Below are 18168 nucleotides of genomic sequence, written 5' to 3' on the forward strand. Positions count from 1 at the left end.
GCTCGTGGTGGATGAGACGGGGGACTGAGCGCCCCCTCCACCGCCGCCGCCGCCGCCGCCGCCGCCACCACCTTCGCTGCCGTCGGTCCCCGGCCCCCGGCTCCGGGCGCTTCGGGCTCTCCGCCTGCGCCCACCGCCCGTGCCCTCCAGACAGCTGCGGCGGTGGCGATGATGCAAAGGAGGAGGGCGCTGCCGCCGGCGGCGCGGATGGTGGCGAGTGGCGCCCGGGTGTGATGCCAGCGTCATGGTGGGGATGCTGGCTTCGCAGCGGTGACGGCGAGAGCGAGCCAGGGCGGAGGACGCACGGATCCGGATTTTCTGCTGTGTGGGCTCGGCTCTCGTCCTGCCCCTCTCTCGCCCCCCCTTCATTGGGTCCTGGCTTTGCATATTTCACATCTCTCGACTCTGTCCTCTCCCCACCACTGGACGTCTTCCCGTCTCTAAATGGAATTAGTGGAGCTCGGAGCCTCTGGTGTAACGAACAGACATGATCTATGGACGCAGTGTGCTTCACAGTGAGTACCGCTCCCGCCGCGCGGGTCCCTCCCCGGTGGCCGCTGCTCCCGAGAACCCGCAGTCCCCGCGAGTGTGGGGCAGGTGTAAACTTTCTGTATTGCAGCAGAATACCACGGGGCGTGGGGGCAGCGCAATCAGTGGTAGCCGGCTATCAGCGTCCGCCAGGGAAAGCAGCCTTTCTGTGCGCAGGATCACCCAGGGGTGCGGATGGCTAGTAGTTTGGGGATGCGCACGTGCGGCAGCGGCTGGGGAGTGGGCCCCAGGGAAGGCGCAGGAGCAGACAGTTTGCGGGATGGGAGGGAACATTCCTCCTTCTGGGGCTTCAGGAGCTCAGGGGGCCCACATTCCCCCAGTACATAGTTTAGGGCACATCTGAACGCAGCAGTGGAGCGGAGGGCAGAGGACCCTCAACTCTGGCCGGTGGACCGCTAGTGTGGTTTTAGGAGTGTGTGGTTTTAGGAGTGTGTGGTTTTAGGAGTGTGTGATCTGCGCGCAATGATAGGAGAGAAATTGGAGGAAAATAGCAGCAGAAGTCATCAAATGAGTAGCAAGATGAGAAACGTGTGCTGGAAATTTCACATTATGAAGCAAGGATTAGAGAGTTAATCCCAGGCCACGCAGTTGAAAGGCCGGTTTGGCTGCTATGTTACCAATAGTACCTGTTCCACAATGTGACTCCATCAAAACAGGAGAAACCGAGTAAACAGAACACCAAACATATGTCTTGATATTGATGGCTGTATACCCGTGTGCTTGTGTGTGTACAGAACCCTGGCAAGTTAAAATAAGGTTTGTTCTATTTAAACACACAAGATAACAACAACAACTAATGTTTTAGAATTGATGAGCCGGCTACAGTACAGTCATATAATTGATGCAATTCTCAAATACTAAAATCAAGGCCCAGACACTTTTTTTCTTGGAGAAATCTTTAAGCATAAGATTTATAAGCTCCTGTAGTGAGTTAGGCGTAGGGAATCGTTGTGAATTCTATCCTCCCTTTCCCAAACTCATGTTAAGTGGAAACATTAGGGAGCTGTACCCCTAATGGAACTTAGAGCTTTCAGTTAATTGAGCAGCAAAATGAAAATAAAGTAGGAGAGGAAAAAGCAGGAATGATGAAGACTAGATTAGTTTAACACATTTCTAGTTTTAGCTTTTGTTGAAATGGTGAGTGAATCAAGAATGATAGATGTGAACAGAAAGTTCAGGTTATAAGGGTCTTTAAGTGACAGATCAGAGTCTCTGAGACTGAAAAACTGACTCAACAATATGCTTATAAATAATCACCTTTGTGAAATTAATAATCTATCTCTAGAAAATCCTGAATATTAAAGCAAAATTATGTTAGAAGAGATGAATTTTATAGCTTAGAGAATGCTGAGGATGGGCTTACTTGGTAGTACAGCACCTTTTTTATAAGGAACGTTTTTATAGTCTTGCTTAATGCTTCCAATCCACCTTAATTTATTTTTCTCTGTTCCCCTCCCCCTTCCACCATAGGAAGGTGTTTATTTCTAAAATACAATAGCATTGGCAGTGTTAGCATCAGTCCTGGGGTCGGATTGCTTCTCACCCTTTCACCTGCTGCCAAGCTCTCTCCCTGTAGAAGAGGCCCTACCACAGCCCCTTATGAAGCACAGCTTTGAAGCAGTGTGGGTCTGATATCCTACTGGAATGGGACATTAGTAGGTTATTAATAATACTGCCTCTGAGTGTTGGAGCAGGCATTTGCCTGAGGGGCTTGAGTCTCATCCATTCTTAACTGGCATTTACTTCCTGAAGGGATTCCTAACTTTTCCTGATTTGTGCAATTGAATCAGTGTGTGCAAGTTCTGAGTCAACTTGGAATAGTTAACAACAATAAAATTAATCTGATTTGATATTTTATTGTTAAATTATGTTGTGTTGGTACAGATCTCGATCATTTTGGTGTATATTAATATTATCTCTTTCTAATTTTCCTTTTCTGTTTCAGTTGTAGCAAGTTTAATCATCCTCCATTTGTCTGGGGCAACCAAAAAAGGAACAGGTACGTTTCTTTGGAAAATTGTGGGTGAGAGGCCTCTAATTATTTACATTTCCCCATCTCCCCCATATTCTTAATATTCCAGGATATATGACCATTTGTTAGTGTTTATAAATGATTGGTTTTCACTAAGACCACATTTAGAAATTAATTTGCTAATGGATATTATAAGAATGTGTTTTCTATTTTTAGCTCTATAGAAATTTGGATGACGGCTCTTTTAAAAAATTTTTTTTTACAGAGAAGCAAGCCACCTCAGAAACACAGAAGTCAGTGCAGTGTGGAACTTGGACAAAACATGCAGAGGGAGGTGTCTTTACTTCTCCCAACTACCCCAGCAAGTACCCCCCTGACCGAGAATGCATCTACATCATAGAAGGTGAGGAGCATATGGACAGTGTGCATGGACACATTACAGAAATTGGCTTTGGAGCCCCTGCGCATGAATATCTCTCAGTTGATCAAATAACTAAAATCTGGAATTAAGCTAATTATTAAAATCGGTAGTAATGGGTTAAGAACAAGTAAATTCTGAGAATCACAAACACATCAACAACTTAATTGACATTTGATTTAATTGATTTGGAATTCTAAATTAATAGAATGGATGCAAAGTTGGCCTAATATTACCTAATGTATCACAATTTGGGAAACTAGTATTTTATTAGTTTAACAAGTATGACAAAAACCTGTACATGTGTTATTTTTCTCTTATCTAATATGAAACACACACAAAAAACATGAATGTCAGAAATAAATCTCTAATCACATTTTCCAAACATTAGTCTGAACAGCAGTTGCCTTAGTTTGTACTAACAGGCAACATTATCATACTTTAACACCAAAGTCAAGATTCCAAGTTGTGATGCCTCCTTTCATCATTTTTTTCCCCAGCTGGAAACATAAATAGTGCTGAAAAAGATATTTAATTCTCTTTGAGCATTTTATTACCATTACCCGAGTAGATATCTTCATATTCAGTATAATTTTTAGAAATATAGATGAACATTTTGTCTAGTGATTGGTTTTAATATGTGTTAGTAAGTAATAACCCAAAACTTGCAACCTCTTTCCCAACCCGACACAGACAGAGAGACAACAGAGCTTAATGAAAATATATGTATGCTCAGTATTTACTTATACTAGTAAACAAGGGACACATTTATTTTATTTATCTTTTAAAGAAAAAGTCTTTATATTTAACTGATTTCACTTTAGAAATGAGTCTTTTTCTTTCTGTAATTTTTGGGCCACGTCTTTTCTCTCTTCTTGTTGTACTTGAGGTTGAACTTTTAGCAGAGATGTGCCTCTCTATTAGAAGGAGAAAGAATAAGCTGAGAACACTGAGTTCTGGCATGGTTTCTTTCTCTTGTGGTTAATAGAAAAGGAGGTTGAAATATGGAAATTCTGGGTTAAAATTAGTTCTTTTTGTTAAGTTAATGTCACATATCTGTTATGTAGATATATGTTAGGAACTTTAAAATCACATAATAGATTAAAGCATTTAGTTCTAGGAAGTAGGTATGTTGGTTGTGCCTATTTTACAGATAAGTAAACTGAGGTTTAAATTCATGTAATTTGTGTTTTGAAGCAACAATATTTTAACTTTCAAATTATTAAAAATAATAAAATTAACTAGTTTTCTCATTTAAATAATTAATTCAGAAGCAAATCCTTGCATGTTAATGGGCTTTTATGTTTATCATTATTTAGAATTAAAAAGCATTGCTAACATTTGATTTTAATATCATGCACATATTTGCATTCATTCCTAGTGACAGGAAGGACAAATCTTAAAGTTGGTCACAAGAATCTCCTGTTACTATTAGTCATATTTCTATAGCCTTTTTGAAATACTTCATACTAGTCATTTTTATTCATACATTTATTTAACAAATCTTTCCTGCAACAACTACCAAGGAACAATCGTTCTTCTAGGTAAAGTTTAGAGGGTGCCAAACAACACAGGCATGACCCTTGACTTGTGGAAGTTATTATATGCTCTAGGGCTATGCTACTTTCAGGAAAGTTCCCAACTAGCACAGCGTGTGGAATAGGGAAGGAAGAGAAGGCTACAGGGAGGAGGAGATCTTCAGGCTCCTTTTTGAAGAACACGTAGGAGACGATCATTCTCTCTATGGAATGAAGTTGAGGTAAGGTGTGCTCAGGACCCACATGTAGTGTTATCGGCTGCTTCCTATCCTCACCCACTGCAGAAGCCATCCTCAAGTTTTTGACTTGGTGACTTCTTAGATGTAATTGTTGTACCAGACAAGGACTATAGGTAAAGAGAGAGAGAGAGAGTGTGTGTGTGTGTGTGTGTGTGTGTGTGTGTGTGTGTTTAAATATATTTTATTGATTTTTTACAGAGAGGAAAGGAGAGAGATAGAGAGTTAGAAACATCGATGAGAGAGAAACATCGATCAGCTGCCTCCTGCACATCTCCTACTGGGGATGTGCCCGCAACCCAGGTACATGCCCTTGACCAGAATCGAACCTGGGACCTTTCAGTTCGCAGGCCAATGCTCTATCCACTGAGCCAAACCGGTTTCAGCGAGAGAGTGTGTTTAAAGGAAAAATAATGTGGTCAATTTTGGTGTTTATGAAGATGTCTCATAAGAGATTGGATATATGGATCTTTGAGTGGAGGGTTCTGGGCTGAAAATATATATTTATAGGTCATGAATGTAGAAATTGTTGTTGAGGATATAGAGATTGCTGCTGAAGATACTGAATCAAATCATCAAGAGAGTACTTGGAACACTGTTTTTCAACTCTTTAAAAAAATATAGATGCCTAGGTCTGTCCCCAGAAGTTTTGATTTAATTGGTTTTAGATAAAGCTGCAGGCATCATTATATTACAATAGCTCTCTGTTGGGATGACAGTGGCACCTAGAGCACTGGTCTCCAGGGAGAGGAAAGAAGACACAGAATTTCATAGAACAATGCGAAAGAGATGGGCAGAGTAAAGAAAAAGAGAAGTCAGAGGGATGGGCTGGAATTCAGGTATAAGGTCACAGCAGCTGAGTGGACTAAGTTTCAAGAAACAGGGGACAGTCAAAAAACCAGCTGCTATATCACGGGGGGGGGGGGGGGGGGGGGGGGGGGGAATCAGTTCAAAGCAAATGCTCCTACTGTGTGAGGTAGTTTAGAATCTGTTAGTCATTGCAGGGTGTGTATTCTCATGGACACAGTGGGGGGTGGAGCCAGCTCCCAGTGAATGGAGCCTTGAGGGTATTGATGTCCCCACCATGGAAATTAAGTTTCTTTTTTCCTTTGTCTTCTCTTCTTTTAATGGGGGAAATTGTCATCTTTACTGGTAATTCTGTAAAGGATTCCTGTTCTGTAGGAAGAGGTAAATTAAAAATACAAGACAAAGAGGGATAAAGAATTGGTCAAGTTTCTTTATTTTATTTTATTTTTCTTTATTGATTAAGGTATTACATATGTGTCCTTATCCCCCCATTGCTTCCCCCACTCATCTCCCCACTCATGCCCTCACCCCCCTGGTGTCTGCGTCCATTGGTTAGGCTTATATGCATGCATACAAGTCCTTTGGCTGATCTCTCCTCCTTCCCCCCACACTCCCCTATCTTCCCTCTGAGGTTTAACGGTCTGATAGATGCTTCTCTGTCTCTGGATCTGTTTTTATTCATCAGTTTACGTTGTTCATTATATTCCACAAAGGAGTGAGATCATGTGATATTTATCTTTCTCTGACTGGCTTATTTCACTTAGCATAATGCTCTCCAGTTCTATCCATGCTGTTGCAAATGGTAGAAGATAAGCTGTGCCCAGCCAGCTTGGCTCAGTGGTTGAGTGTTGACCTATGAACCAGGAGGTCATGGTTTGATTCCAGATCTGAGCACCAGCCTGGGTTGCAGGCTTGATCCCCAGTGTGGGGTGTTCGCGAGGCAGCAGATCAATGATTCCCTCTCATCACTGATGTCTCTATTTCTATCTCCCTCTCCCTCTCCCGTCCTCTCTGAAATCAATCAAATATATTTTTTAAAAAGATAAGTTGTAATCAATGCAGGTGGAGTCTCAATCACGGAATCCTTTTTATGGATTTCAGAATGTCCTAAAACTCCCTCAAATTGGAGGCCATAGTCTATATGAATGTGTAGTATTTATCATAGTTCTCAACATGTCCAAAGAGGTTAAGACCTCTTGAAAAGGAAGCTATTTCAGATCAAAAATGGCTTATAGGGGGTTTGACTATGAAAGACAGCTGTGACTTGAGAGATTTGAAAGAAAAGAAAATGGAAATGGAAGTTTATGGAGTTGGATCTAGAGAGTTCCACATGCTTTACATGCACTATAATTGTTAAAATTTTCATCTGCCACAAAACTATATGACACACTTATTTTTTTAAAGTTATGCTACTACTTTCTAAAATTCAATTAGTGGAATTTCAGATGTGTGTGTGTGTGTGTAGTTAACTTCAACATTCTGGACCAAAGAAAATGAGTTGTCCATATATGATGTGGTCTACCCAATGCTGCATGATAGCATGTTTCCTGAAGGAACATTGAGAGGTTGATTCATCCATGTTGGACAGAAATTAAGCAACAATGAAAATGAAGGTACAAAGAAATGCATTCATGTTAGATGACCATGTATTTCCTAATAGGGACAATACATGGATTTATGTTGATTGATAAGAGTTTTAGCTAAATTAGCTTCCCCTTTCCCTAAACATGTTATTTATTTCTAAAAGAAATATCCTTTATTCTGACAGCTTGTTTCCTCATAAAACTGATACTGGATTATCAAGGAAGAGATAAACAGATACGTTCTATTGGCACTTTGATGCTACTACATGAATAGGTCTTTTCTTAAGCATTTGCTTTTTTTGTTATTAGACTTCAGGGGGGGAAACGTGGTTTTCCAGGTAATTCCTTATAATATTTTCCAATTTGCAGATTTAAAAAAAGCATTGATATTTCCTCAAATCTGTTTTGGTAGATACTATATTTGTTGACCTATGTGATACACATTAGTAGTAGAGAGAACTATTTTTTATTTTACTTGTAAATGTCCAAAGACTCAGAAACAATTTTAGAGGTTAAAAATCATCCACAAAATAGTCTTTTAACATGCATTGACCTTTCTCCAATTAAGCTTCAATTTTATCTTTGGAAAGCATCAAGATTACGTTTTTATTTTATAAGTCTCTAATTTCCAATTCATCATGTATCTCAAGTCTACATAAATTTTTTACATCCATGCATGCAAAGCTTTAATTTTTAAGCCATCAAGGGTGATATTCAATACATATCTAAGAACCAGTGTGGTGTGAACAGCAGTCATTCAGAATGATTTCTGGTCACGTGAGGAGCAGGCCTGGCTGAGCCAGGAGTTAACTTTCGAGTGTCTGGAGGGGCTTGGTCCCTGAAGAGGGCCAAGTGGCTGAGAAGCACTCAGAGGACTCACGTCAACAGCTGTTTACAAACTAAGAAAGATGTGTGTGGCTATTTCAACAACTGTTCTGGCTGTTCTGGGGTATCTTGGCTGAGTATCAGTCGAGAATGCCTGCATTTGGAACTGTGTGGACGTCACAAGGGAAGAATAAAAGGGAACTAGTAAATGCCCCCACTCGGAGCTTTCTCGAGCTGCCCTAGAAGCCTGTTCACTATGCCTTAGAGAGCTGTAAACACATTTATGAAGATTAGAAGCTCATGTACAAATCACCAACAAAGATTTTTTTTTGAGAAGCCCTCACTGACAAGCACTGTGTGGAGCACTGTGCTGGAAAAAGGTCAATAGATATGGTCTTGTCTTTAGTGAGTAGGTTTAGAGAGATTTCCTTTAAACGAGATTTGCCTGTATAAACGGGAGTTAACAAATTGGAGGTATTTAAATACTCAAGAAAGTGGGAAAATACATTAAAGCCCACAGAGTGTGTTATCTCTCTCAAAAAAAAAAAAAAGGCTTGGCTGAAGAGAACTGAGCTTGGGTTGCACACAAAGTAAGGAGACACTAGAAGTGTGGGCTGGAGAGTAACCTTAAGGATCCTATGTCTTGTTTTGATCAGTTTACTGGAAATGTTAAGAAGGTTACTGAGTAAGTTTGAACCTGAGTGATAAGGTAAGATCTGTATTCAAAGAAAGATTGTTCTTCATTGCCTTGTGCACTCATGTGGATATTATCAGGGCCATCCGATTGGAACTATTTGAATTGTTGTATAACTCTGTGCCACACCGCCTCAAGTGGCATCTGACCTTAAAACTGGGTAGTGCAGAAAATATGGAAAACGTGACAGAAATCATTCTTTCTAAATCTGAGTTAGCAGCCTTTCACAAAAATACTATGATATTTTTTACTTCTGTGTTGGACATCAAAATGGTCATTTGATATCAGTATAATATTTTGTGTGATGTCTAAGGATAATCTCTTAGACTTCTTTATGGAACTGTTACTTTCAAAGCTAAGGATAGCATGCTGGCTTTGTCTTTCCAAGTGTCTCATGCTCAAAGTTTGATAGATGTGCAGACAAAATCTGAAGTAGAATCAGAAAAATCAAATTAAAGGTTTCAGAGGGGCCTTCTAGATATAATTTTTCTATTTTTCAGCGGCCCCAAGACAGTGCATTGAACTTTATTTTGATGAAAAGTACTCTATTGAACCATCTTGGGAGTGCAAATTTGATCATATTGAAGTTCGAGATGGACCTTTTGGGTTTTCTCCAATAATTGGACGTTTTTGTGGAAAACAAAATCCACCTACAATAAAATCCAGTGGAAGATTTCTGTGGATTAAATTTTTTGCTGATGGCGAGCTGGAATCTATGGGATTTTCAGCTCGATACAATTTCACACCTGGTAAGTAAAATCTTTTTTCCTTATATCTTTTTCTTTCTTAGTTAAATATCTTCCTAGTACAAGAACTTTTGTAAGATAACTTTATAATTTTTCAAGGAATTTTGCAGTTCTATTTAAAATCAAACCTATAATGTTCTCTCTTTTCATTTTATAAATTCTGAAAGGAAAATAAGTGTTCCTTAAGCCTACGTCAGAAAGAGTGCAGTGTGATTCAGGGGTCTGGATGGACATCAGCAACATTTTATTAAATGGACTTCCATTATGCTGAAATGTGTAATTTCAGAGATAATCTGTAATAAGGAAACTAATTACACATTAAATCCCAATAAACTCGAAAAGGCAATTGTAGTATTGTAAAATGTATCCATCAAAACGATCACTGGAGAATTTGAATAAAAATTCATTTGTTCTGAAAACTATAATTTTTAAAGCAAATGGATCTTAGTATAAAGCAGTCTAATCTCTTTATAGAAATGCAAATCCCTAAGTGTTGGGATGAAAGGAAAACTGAGATCCAGGGCAGCCAAATGTTCATTTACAAGGCCTGGCAGTCATTATCTGTAATTATGTAATTGTGAATTTTATGTCAATTCTCCTTTTAACCTGCTAATGTTAAAAAGGCTCTGTGATGTTGACTGGCTCACTTTATGATGAGTTATCATTTAGTACAAGAAAAAACTGGTAATCACATTTTTAAACTTCAAGAACATCAGGCTGAAGCAACTTGAGATTTGATGAACAGAAGGTATTTCTTTTAATAGAAAAATAGATCAAATTACATGAAACACATTATTTAAATATAATTGCATTATTTTTTCAGTTAATACATATTATTTTACCTAGATTATAACAGACAATAGATGAAATTAGAATATATGTAAACTTTGTTGCAGATTCTGTTCTATGTTATATCAGAACGGGGCTTGGATGCTCAGTTCAAGCACTAAAATTTTAAAAATAATATAAAATTAATGATGACTTTCACTATGATAGTATAATTTATGTTAAATAAGTCAGATATTACCTGTACCATGTATATTTACCTTAAACATTAGGAGTATTTTCATAAGATCACTAGGAGATTGTGGCTTTAATTATGTTTTGCTAATATTATATCATTTACAGAAATCATGGCTATTTTATATGTGGCACTCAAATTATTTTGATGTATTCCAAAGAGGTCTAGAGATTCAGATGATTTTATTCATGCTAGAGTTGTAAATGGAATTATGCATTTCCTTAACTGGTCATTTTGAGTGTAACCAGGGCCTAAAGATAGCTGTGTATGGTATGGTGGCTTTTACCAGTTATATTTTAACGCTGGAATCGGTGGTCCTGGGAATAATGTCAAGGATTTAAAATTGTGGTTTCACAAAGAAGGGAGGCTCAATTCACATAGTCTATCAACATAAGCAACGCAGCCTACCTTTCTGGCTCTCCTGGAGATGCCCATGAAGGGCGCAGCTCAGCCAGCTCCCTAGGTTGAGAGCAGCCACGTGGATCCCAGGGTAATGTTTTTCACTCCTTGTTACTTTAGAGGTGCTTCATTTCATCTAGAGAAGGAAATTTCATTACCAGGAACAACTGAATCAGGAGGGAACATGACGAATGGGTTCGTGAAATTAAGGATGCATTAAGGATTGGCCTAGGCTTGATTTTCACTCTCATATACGGAAGCAGACACTGGGCCTATGAGACAAGAGGGGGACTGTCAGGAGGAGGTTTGTAAAACCTCCATGGCAGTGGAAGTTGATGGTCTACAGGCCCAGGCCATTGCCTCATGGCACAATAATCCGCAGTGCATTCCATAAAGAGGCAGTATTGAGGAAGCCAATTGGTTAATGAAACAGGGAGGGGCCAGGGATGGATGATAATTGAGACAGCATTTAGGGAATAGGGAGTCAGGCAGGTTCGGTTTAAGTTGGCTTAATTTTCTCTTGGTGGTAGGTAGGCTTGAAGTAGGGATTGGGGAAACTGACAGGGAAGATCCTAAAGTCAACTTCATGAATTCATAAGGCATGGATGACATCACTGGGGCACCTGAGTGGCCCCGCACACTGGAGGGGAGGGGCTGTGTGTTGGTCACCTGGAGACCTGACACCAGCCTGGCTGTGAGGCTTGGAACCAGTTCTGGCTTCCTGTCCTGCCTCTTTTGTTTCTTGCTTGCTATAAAATTTGCACCTAATCCTTAACATTCTATGCCTCAGTGTTTTTATTTTTAAAGTCAGGGTAATATCAACCACCTCATAGGATTAGTTTGAAGACAAATTGTCAACCAATATGTATTGATGAATTTATTCACTTCCTATAAGATCTCAACCATTGTAGTTATTCATTTCATTAATTTGATCAGATGTTCTTTAAAAGCAAAGGAGTTTTGGTAGAGATTATTAAGAGAACAAGTGTCCCCTGATATGCAAAACTAATTATCTATATGATGTCACTCTTTCTTAAGTTTATTTAATTGGGTCTAGGCCTCCCCATGGGGGTTATAGTTATTTCTGATGGCAGTCATAAAATATGTCAAAGCAGAAATAGCTGTGGGGATGCCAGGTGGTTTTATTAATTTTATTAATTTACTAGAGTCTCAATCTGGACCCTAACCTTATAGTCTCATGATGTCAGCACACTGAGAATACTCCCACCACAGGGATGAATCACATTAACCAAGCTAATGAGACTGACTATATGCTTATACATATATTCACATATACACATACACATACATGTACACACCTATAAACATTAAGAATTCTCAGAATCACAAGGCTCAGTTTTCCTTATGAGCAAACACACATTATAATCAGAAGGTTGATGGTGCATGTGGAATCCAATTGAGGCGTAGATGACACGCTTATTTAGTAGCATCCAGCCACAATGCTTGATTCGTCTCCATAATGTGTGTCATTTTTGTCAATGGTGCTTTGTGTCTCACTCTGCATGGGTTGGTTCCCCTGTCCAGGACACTAATTTGTATCAGCCCTCATCGCAAAAGTTGTTTCTGATTCTTAATATCTTAATAAAGTCAAAGAAAGTCTCTTTGACTTTCCTCTCTACCCAACTTAAAAAACACACAATATCCTTCCATCTCTGGCTCCTGGATTGCTTCAATGGGAAGTAGCCAACTGGGTGTGGAGGGTAGGAGGGCAGAGCCAGCGAGGATGCCATGGAAACACTCTTCCAGGGGCTCTTCCTGTATCTCCTGACTCATTCCAATGATTCCCCATTTATTTCAGGAATTGTGGTGATTTTTGGATAGAGTCATTACCGGGGTCCACAGTGCAGTGATGAATCATCTAGGATTACTGAAGGATAGTGAGATTGTGCGATGGTCAGAAGTCAGCTGGTAGATCCTGGGGTGTGCAGAACTAAAGGACTGGGGTGAGCTTTAAGGAAGGGTCCAGGGGCCCAGAGGCTTGGCAGGAGGCTCCGGGGTGAACATGTAGGAAAAAGCTTTCTTCTTCCTGTGTAGACAGAGTTGTGTTGTGATGTCTCCTCAACAGTACACTCTCCCACTCCTGAGAACAGACATGAATTCAGGATTACTGAAAATGTTAGAAGTTACATCCTGGAAAATTTGATAACCCACTGGTAATTAAATAAGAAAACATATAAAAGTGCTCACAGTAATAGAATACAGTTGTTTTCTCATCTTTTTGTTGAAAGTTGCAGATGTCCCTCCCCTCCCACCCCTTTTACCCATAGCCACCCCTTCCACACCTTCCCCACACCATTGTTTGTGTCCATGGGCTATGCATATATGCATATAAGTTCCCGCTTAATCACTCTCCACACCCCCCTCTTCCTTCTGAGATTCATCAGTCTTTCCCATACTTCTATGTCTCTGGATCTATTTTGTTCATCAGTTTATTTTGTTCATTAGATTCCACATATGAGTGAATCATGTAATACTTATCTTTGACTGACTTATTTCACTTAGCATAATACTCTCCAGATCCCTCCATGATGTCTCAAAGAGTAAGAGATCCTTCTTTTTTACTGCTGCATAGTATTCCATGGTGTAAATGTACCACAGCTTTTTCATCCACTCATCTACTGATGGGCACTTGGGTTGTTTCCAGAACTTAGCTGTTGTAAATTGCATTGCTATGAACATAGGGGTGCATATATCCTTTCTGATTGGTGTTTCTGGTTTCTTAGGATATATTCCTAGAAGTGGGATCATTGGGTCAAATGGAAGTTCCATTGTTAATTTTTTGAGGAAACCCCATACTGTTTTCCACAGTGGCTGTACCAGTCTGCATTCTTACCAGCAGTGTACAAGGTTTCCCTCTTCTCCACATCCTTGCCAGCACTTGTCATTTGTTGATTTGTTGATGGTAGCCATTCTGACAGATGTGAGGTGGTACCTCATTGTCATTTTCATTTGCATCTCTCTGTTGATTAGTGAGTGACCTTGAACATTTTTGCATATGTCTCTTAGCCATCTGTATGTCTACTTAGGAGAAGTGTCTATTTAGGTCCTTTGCCCTTTTTTTATTGGATTGTTTGTCTTCCTGTTGTTAACTTGTTTGAAGGGACTAAGATAGAGGTAGATTGAAAATTTATCTGCATGATCAATAATGCTTTAATTTTTGAAAAAAGAGACCATAAATTTGGTATTACTTGTGTAAATAAAATTATTTAGGATAAAAAATAATATAGTAGATAATTTTATTTTTTAATATAGATTTTTATTAATTTCAGAGAGGAAGGGAGAGGGAGAGAGAGATAAAAACATCAACGATGAGAGATAATCTTTGATCAGCTGCATCCTGCATACCCCCTACTGGGGATTGAGCCAGTAGGGCAAGTGGGCAAGTGCCCTGACTGGGAATTGAACCCTGACCTCCTAGTTCTTAGGTTGATGCTCAACCACTGAGCCAGGCTTGTCAGTGTATGTAATTTTAAGTGAATTTTTAGATGATGACTACCATTTCTCCATAGTCCACAGTTCTTTTTTTTTTTTTTTTTTACTCAAAGAACAACTTTGAGTTTCCCCTCTAGCCAGCTGCTTCCAAACCTCTTTTTTTTTTCCAATAGAAAATAACAACTACTGAGAAAACATGAAGCAGTAGCTTCCTACCCACCCTCAGTCCAGTGGCTATTACCAGGGACTTTGTTCAATATTAAAGAAAAACATCTGGGATGCTGTCCACTCAGGGGGAGAGTAACCCTTTCAATCACTTTAGAAACACATATCATTTGTTCAACTTGTTTTCTACTCCCTAATAGAGAGATTTGATTTTTTTTTTTGCCATGTACAGATATAGCATTGATGTTTATGGAGTCTTCCTTTTTGGATGATATGTCTTCTGAACTAGTTTTAGGAAACACAGTTATAACACCCTTATTGGAGAAATTTAATGTAAGGATTATGCCTCAAAGCACCCAATAGGTGAGGTTGAGTTAGGTCTTGGCATGGAAATGAGTGGAGTTGTTAAATTAGTTTAATTTCTGATGCTACTTTGTACTTAAATAGCACCTTTCATCTGAGGAGCTCAAAGTGTTTTAGGAACATTTTGCCCAGTTCCTAGCCTCCTCGCAAACTCCGTCTGACAGACTTCAAAGCAATGGAGAGAGCACACTGCCATGCAATGTTTTAAATTGAGAGTTTAAAAAGATTTCTATGCATATGAAATAAAATCTATTATTTAGGTAAAATAGTGTCATGGATTTGATGCAATTGTAATTATTCAATGCAATACTTTTCCTTTTGATCTAAAATGTAAATGCATGTGTGTTAACCATGCTGAAAGTTCCTAAATGTTCTTGTCTAGATAATCAGAGTTTTGATATATGCTCTGGTAAATAAGAAAAAATATGCATACATCTGTATTTCAACAAATGAAGTTTCATTTGGATTTTGCTCTAAAGATGAAAGAATAAAAGGTTTGAGAGGCTAAGGTTAAAAAGACTTTAATTGCTTTTCATATAGAAATATAATATGGAAGAAATTTGGATCAGATAGTTTGTTGTCCTTCTATTATATTTACACTACAGACCCAAAATATTTTAATTTCAGCTCCAGCATCGGCTGACAAAAGGAAAATGTATGAGGCAAAGTCACATGTCTTCTTGAGGAAATTTTCCAAGAAATAAAGTTAAAACATTGAGTCATGGAGGGACAAATTTATCAATGTCTAATAGGAACCACGTGAGGGCAATTTCATCGATCCCTTACTCTCATTCCGCCAGCCCTTGACTTGGCTGATCTAATGTATCCAATAGAGAGTTCAGGAAGAAAAAAGGGAGCAAGGGAGAGAGAGAGAGAGAGAGAGAGAGAGGGAGAGAGAGAGAGAGAGAGAGAGAGAGAGAGAGAGAGAGAGAGAGAGAGAGAGAGAATGCTGTTGGTCTAGGTGGGTGTTTAGGAGAGATGAGATGCTGAGAGTGGGAGAGAAAATTTCCAGGATTAGCTCCCATCTGTGCAGAGAATATTGAAAGCAGTAGCAAAGGGGAAGGAAGATTTTTAAGAAGTTTCCTGCACAGAAAGAATGCCTTCCTCATCTGTGTCCTGCAGAGGTGGAGACATGTGTTGATGTGTTTCTGTTTATTTAGTGGTTAATTGCTGGACTGCACGTTTTTTAATATGGTGTACCTGGGGCTAGACCACAGAGAGCCTCGGGTGTATTTCCACTGTAGATGCATATTCTCTTTAGAGCGGAAAGAGACCTTGGGGTTCATCTCCTTCACCCTGTTCACTTTAAAGATAAAGAAATCACAGGTCTAGAGAAGACGAGTAGCCTGGATTCGTGGACGCTGTGTAGAAGTTAAGCTACTCCCTGTGCATCAGTTATGTAACCACTGTGCTGATTTGCCTTCTAGAAAGGGTAGAAATCACGACTTTAATTACAGCACATATTGCAAGTACTGTTGTTATAGTTACATTAAGAAGTTTAATTAAGGGATAATACTATATCACCTACATTTTATCATTCACTGGTGTATGAATTTAAAATGTCACCTATTCCATGTTGTCTGAAATGTCTCTCAATTCACATAGACCAATCTCCCCTCTCTCCACCTCTAATGTAAAATTCTGCCTTTGCAGTCCCACTGAGCCTTCATGAACTGTGACTCATTTCCTGTACTTCTCAAATTTCTGCTGTTACTGACATGGTCAGTTGTGCATCATGGTCTCATGACTTGAAACCATGCTAAACACTTAAAGGGAAACAATCATTTCTTCCTCCTAGACCCCTCACAATTTCACACAACTCTCTGACTTTTTTCTGTGGTGTTAGTTGCTTCCCGTCACCAACAACATCCCTCTCTCTGGCTCTGCTGTACAGTTGTGCGCATTAAGGACTCTCAGTGGAAAGGGAGAGAAGGGCTGATCCCACTCTCATTCAGAAACCTTGGAACAAATCATATTTGTATCTACAGCCGGAACTGAGTCCTGTTTACTAAATTGCATGGTGTCTTATGAACTAGCCAAGGTCATGCTTCAGTCAATCATAGCATCACCTCTGCACCCAATTACACAGTAGTCCCCATATCAAAGGACCAGAATCCACTCTTCACATAAATTGTTCAAAAGAGAAATAATGCCTATGCTCTACCTTCATTTTTCATTCACTTGTTTATTTCTGTCATTATTCGTTGTCTTGGTAAATCTTTTAGAAAACTCTGAGGTTTAACTTATTGTATATTCAAGAAGTATGCTTTTCAAACTATGCTTTTTGAACTGTAAATATCCTATATATTTTGCCTAAGAAAATATTATCTGGCCTTTTCATTTTTTAGAACATTTTTCTTTCATAGAAATTTACAGATAGCTTGAGGCTTATTATTATTTTATGTGCAAAATAAATCAAGGAATTATTAGGAAAACTACCCACATGGTTATTTCCTTGACTGAAAATGTTTTCCTGTTTTAGAATTTGTATGCCATTATAGCTATGTAACTATTCTTATAAGAATGCACAGAATAACTTAATTTCCACAAGGGTGTATTTGCTGCTTACATTTATTCAACAAATTTTTATTGATCTACTAGGCTAACACTGCAGAAATACAGTATGTAAAAGACCCCACCTTCCCTACAATGACTTCATAGACTATAAGAAGAGAGAAACTAGGTATAGTAGACACCAACAACAAAAATATGTCTATGACCTGGAATTTGAATATATTAGGTTACATGGCAATGGGAAATTAAGACAGTAGGTTGGGTTAAGGATGCCAATCAGCTGACTTTAGCATAGGGAGATCAATTTGGATTATCTGGGAGGGCCAATGTAACCACAAAAGTCCTTAAGGGTGCAAAGGAGGGACAGAAAGTCAGAGTCAGAGTATGTGATCTAAGAAAGATCCCAATGACTATTTCTAGCTCTGAAGGTAGAGGAAGAGTCCACAAGCCAAGGAATGTGGGGAGCCGGTAGACACTTGAAAAGGCAAGGAATAGGTTTTCATCTAGAGCCTCCAGAGGGGAACACAGCCTTACCAACATATTGATTTTAACCCAGTGGGACCCATTTTAGATATCTGACATCAGAACTATAAGATTAAAAAAAAACTCAGCATTGTTAAAATCCACTAAGTTCATAGTAATTTGTTACAGCAGCAATAGGAGACAAATACAGATTTTGGTACCTGGAAGTGGAATTTTCCATCTGAATTTCAAAATTTCTTGGGACCTGTAGGTTTATTTTTTCTTTTACTTTCTCCTTTTTTTTGTACAGAAATATCTGTAAATGTTAGTATTCTATGCCTTCCCATCATCTTGTTTTGGGAACAGCTAAGATATTTCTTGAATTAGCTTCATAGGTAGAGAGAACTTGGCCTTCAGAATGTA

The 18168-nt window shown here is 39.1% G+C and overlaps 1 protein-coding gene across 2 annotated transcripts in view; it reads left to right on the plus strand.

Moving 5' to 3' along the window:
- The first annotated feature begins 259 nt into the window (after window positions 1–259).
- The window catches only part of NETO1 (neuropilin and tolloid like 1), an 86653-nt gene continuing 68744 nt past the window's right edge, over window positions 260–18168 (plus strand). For both annotated transcript variants that reach the window (XM_036323430.1, XM_036323429.1), the window contains exons 1-4: window positions 260–515; window positions 2495–2548; window positions 2787–2924; window positions 9123–9371. In XM_036323430.1, coding sequence (XP_036179323.1) covers window positions 488–515; window positions 2495–2548; window positions 2787–2924; window positions 9123–9371 — 469 coding nt within the window. In that variant the 5' untranslated portion in view covers window positions 260–487. The remainder of the gene's footprint in view (window positions 516–2494; window positions 2549–2786; window positions 2925–9122; window positions 9372–18168) is intronic.

This window comes from Myotis myotis, unplaced genomic scaffold (assembly GCF_014108235.1).
Source record: "Myotis myotis isolate mMyoMyo1 unplaced genomic scaffold, mMyoMyo1.p scaffold_m19_p_9, whole genome shotgun sequence".
NCBI classification, from domain to species: domain Eukaryota; kingdom Metazoa; phylum Chordata; class Mammalia; order Chiroptera; family Vespertilionidae; genus Myotis; species Myotis myotis.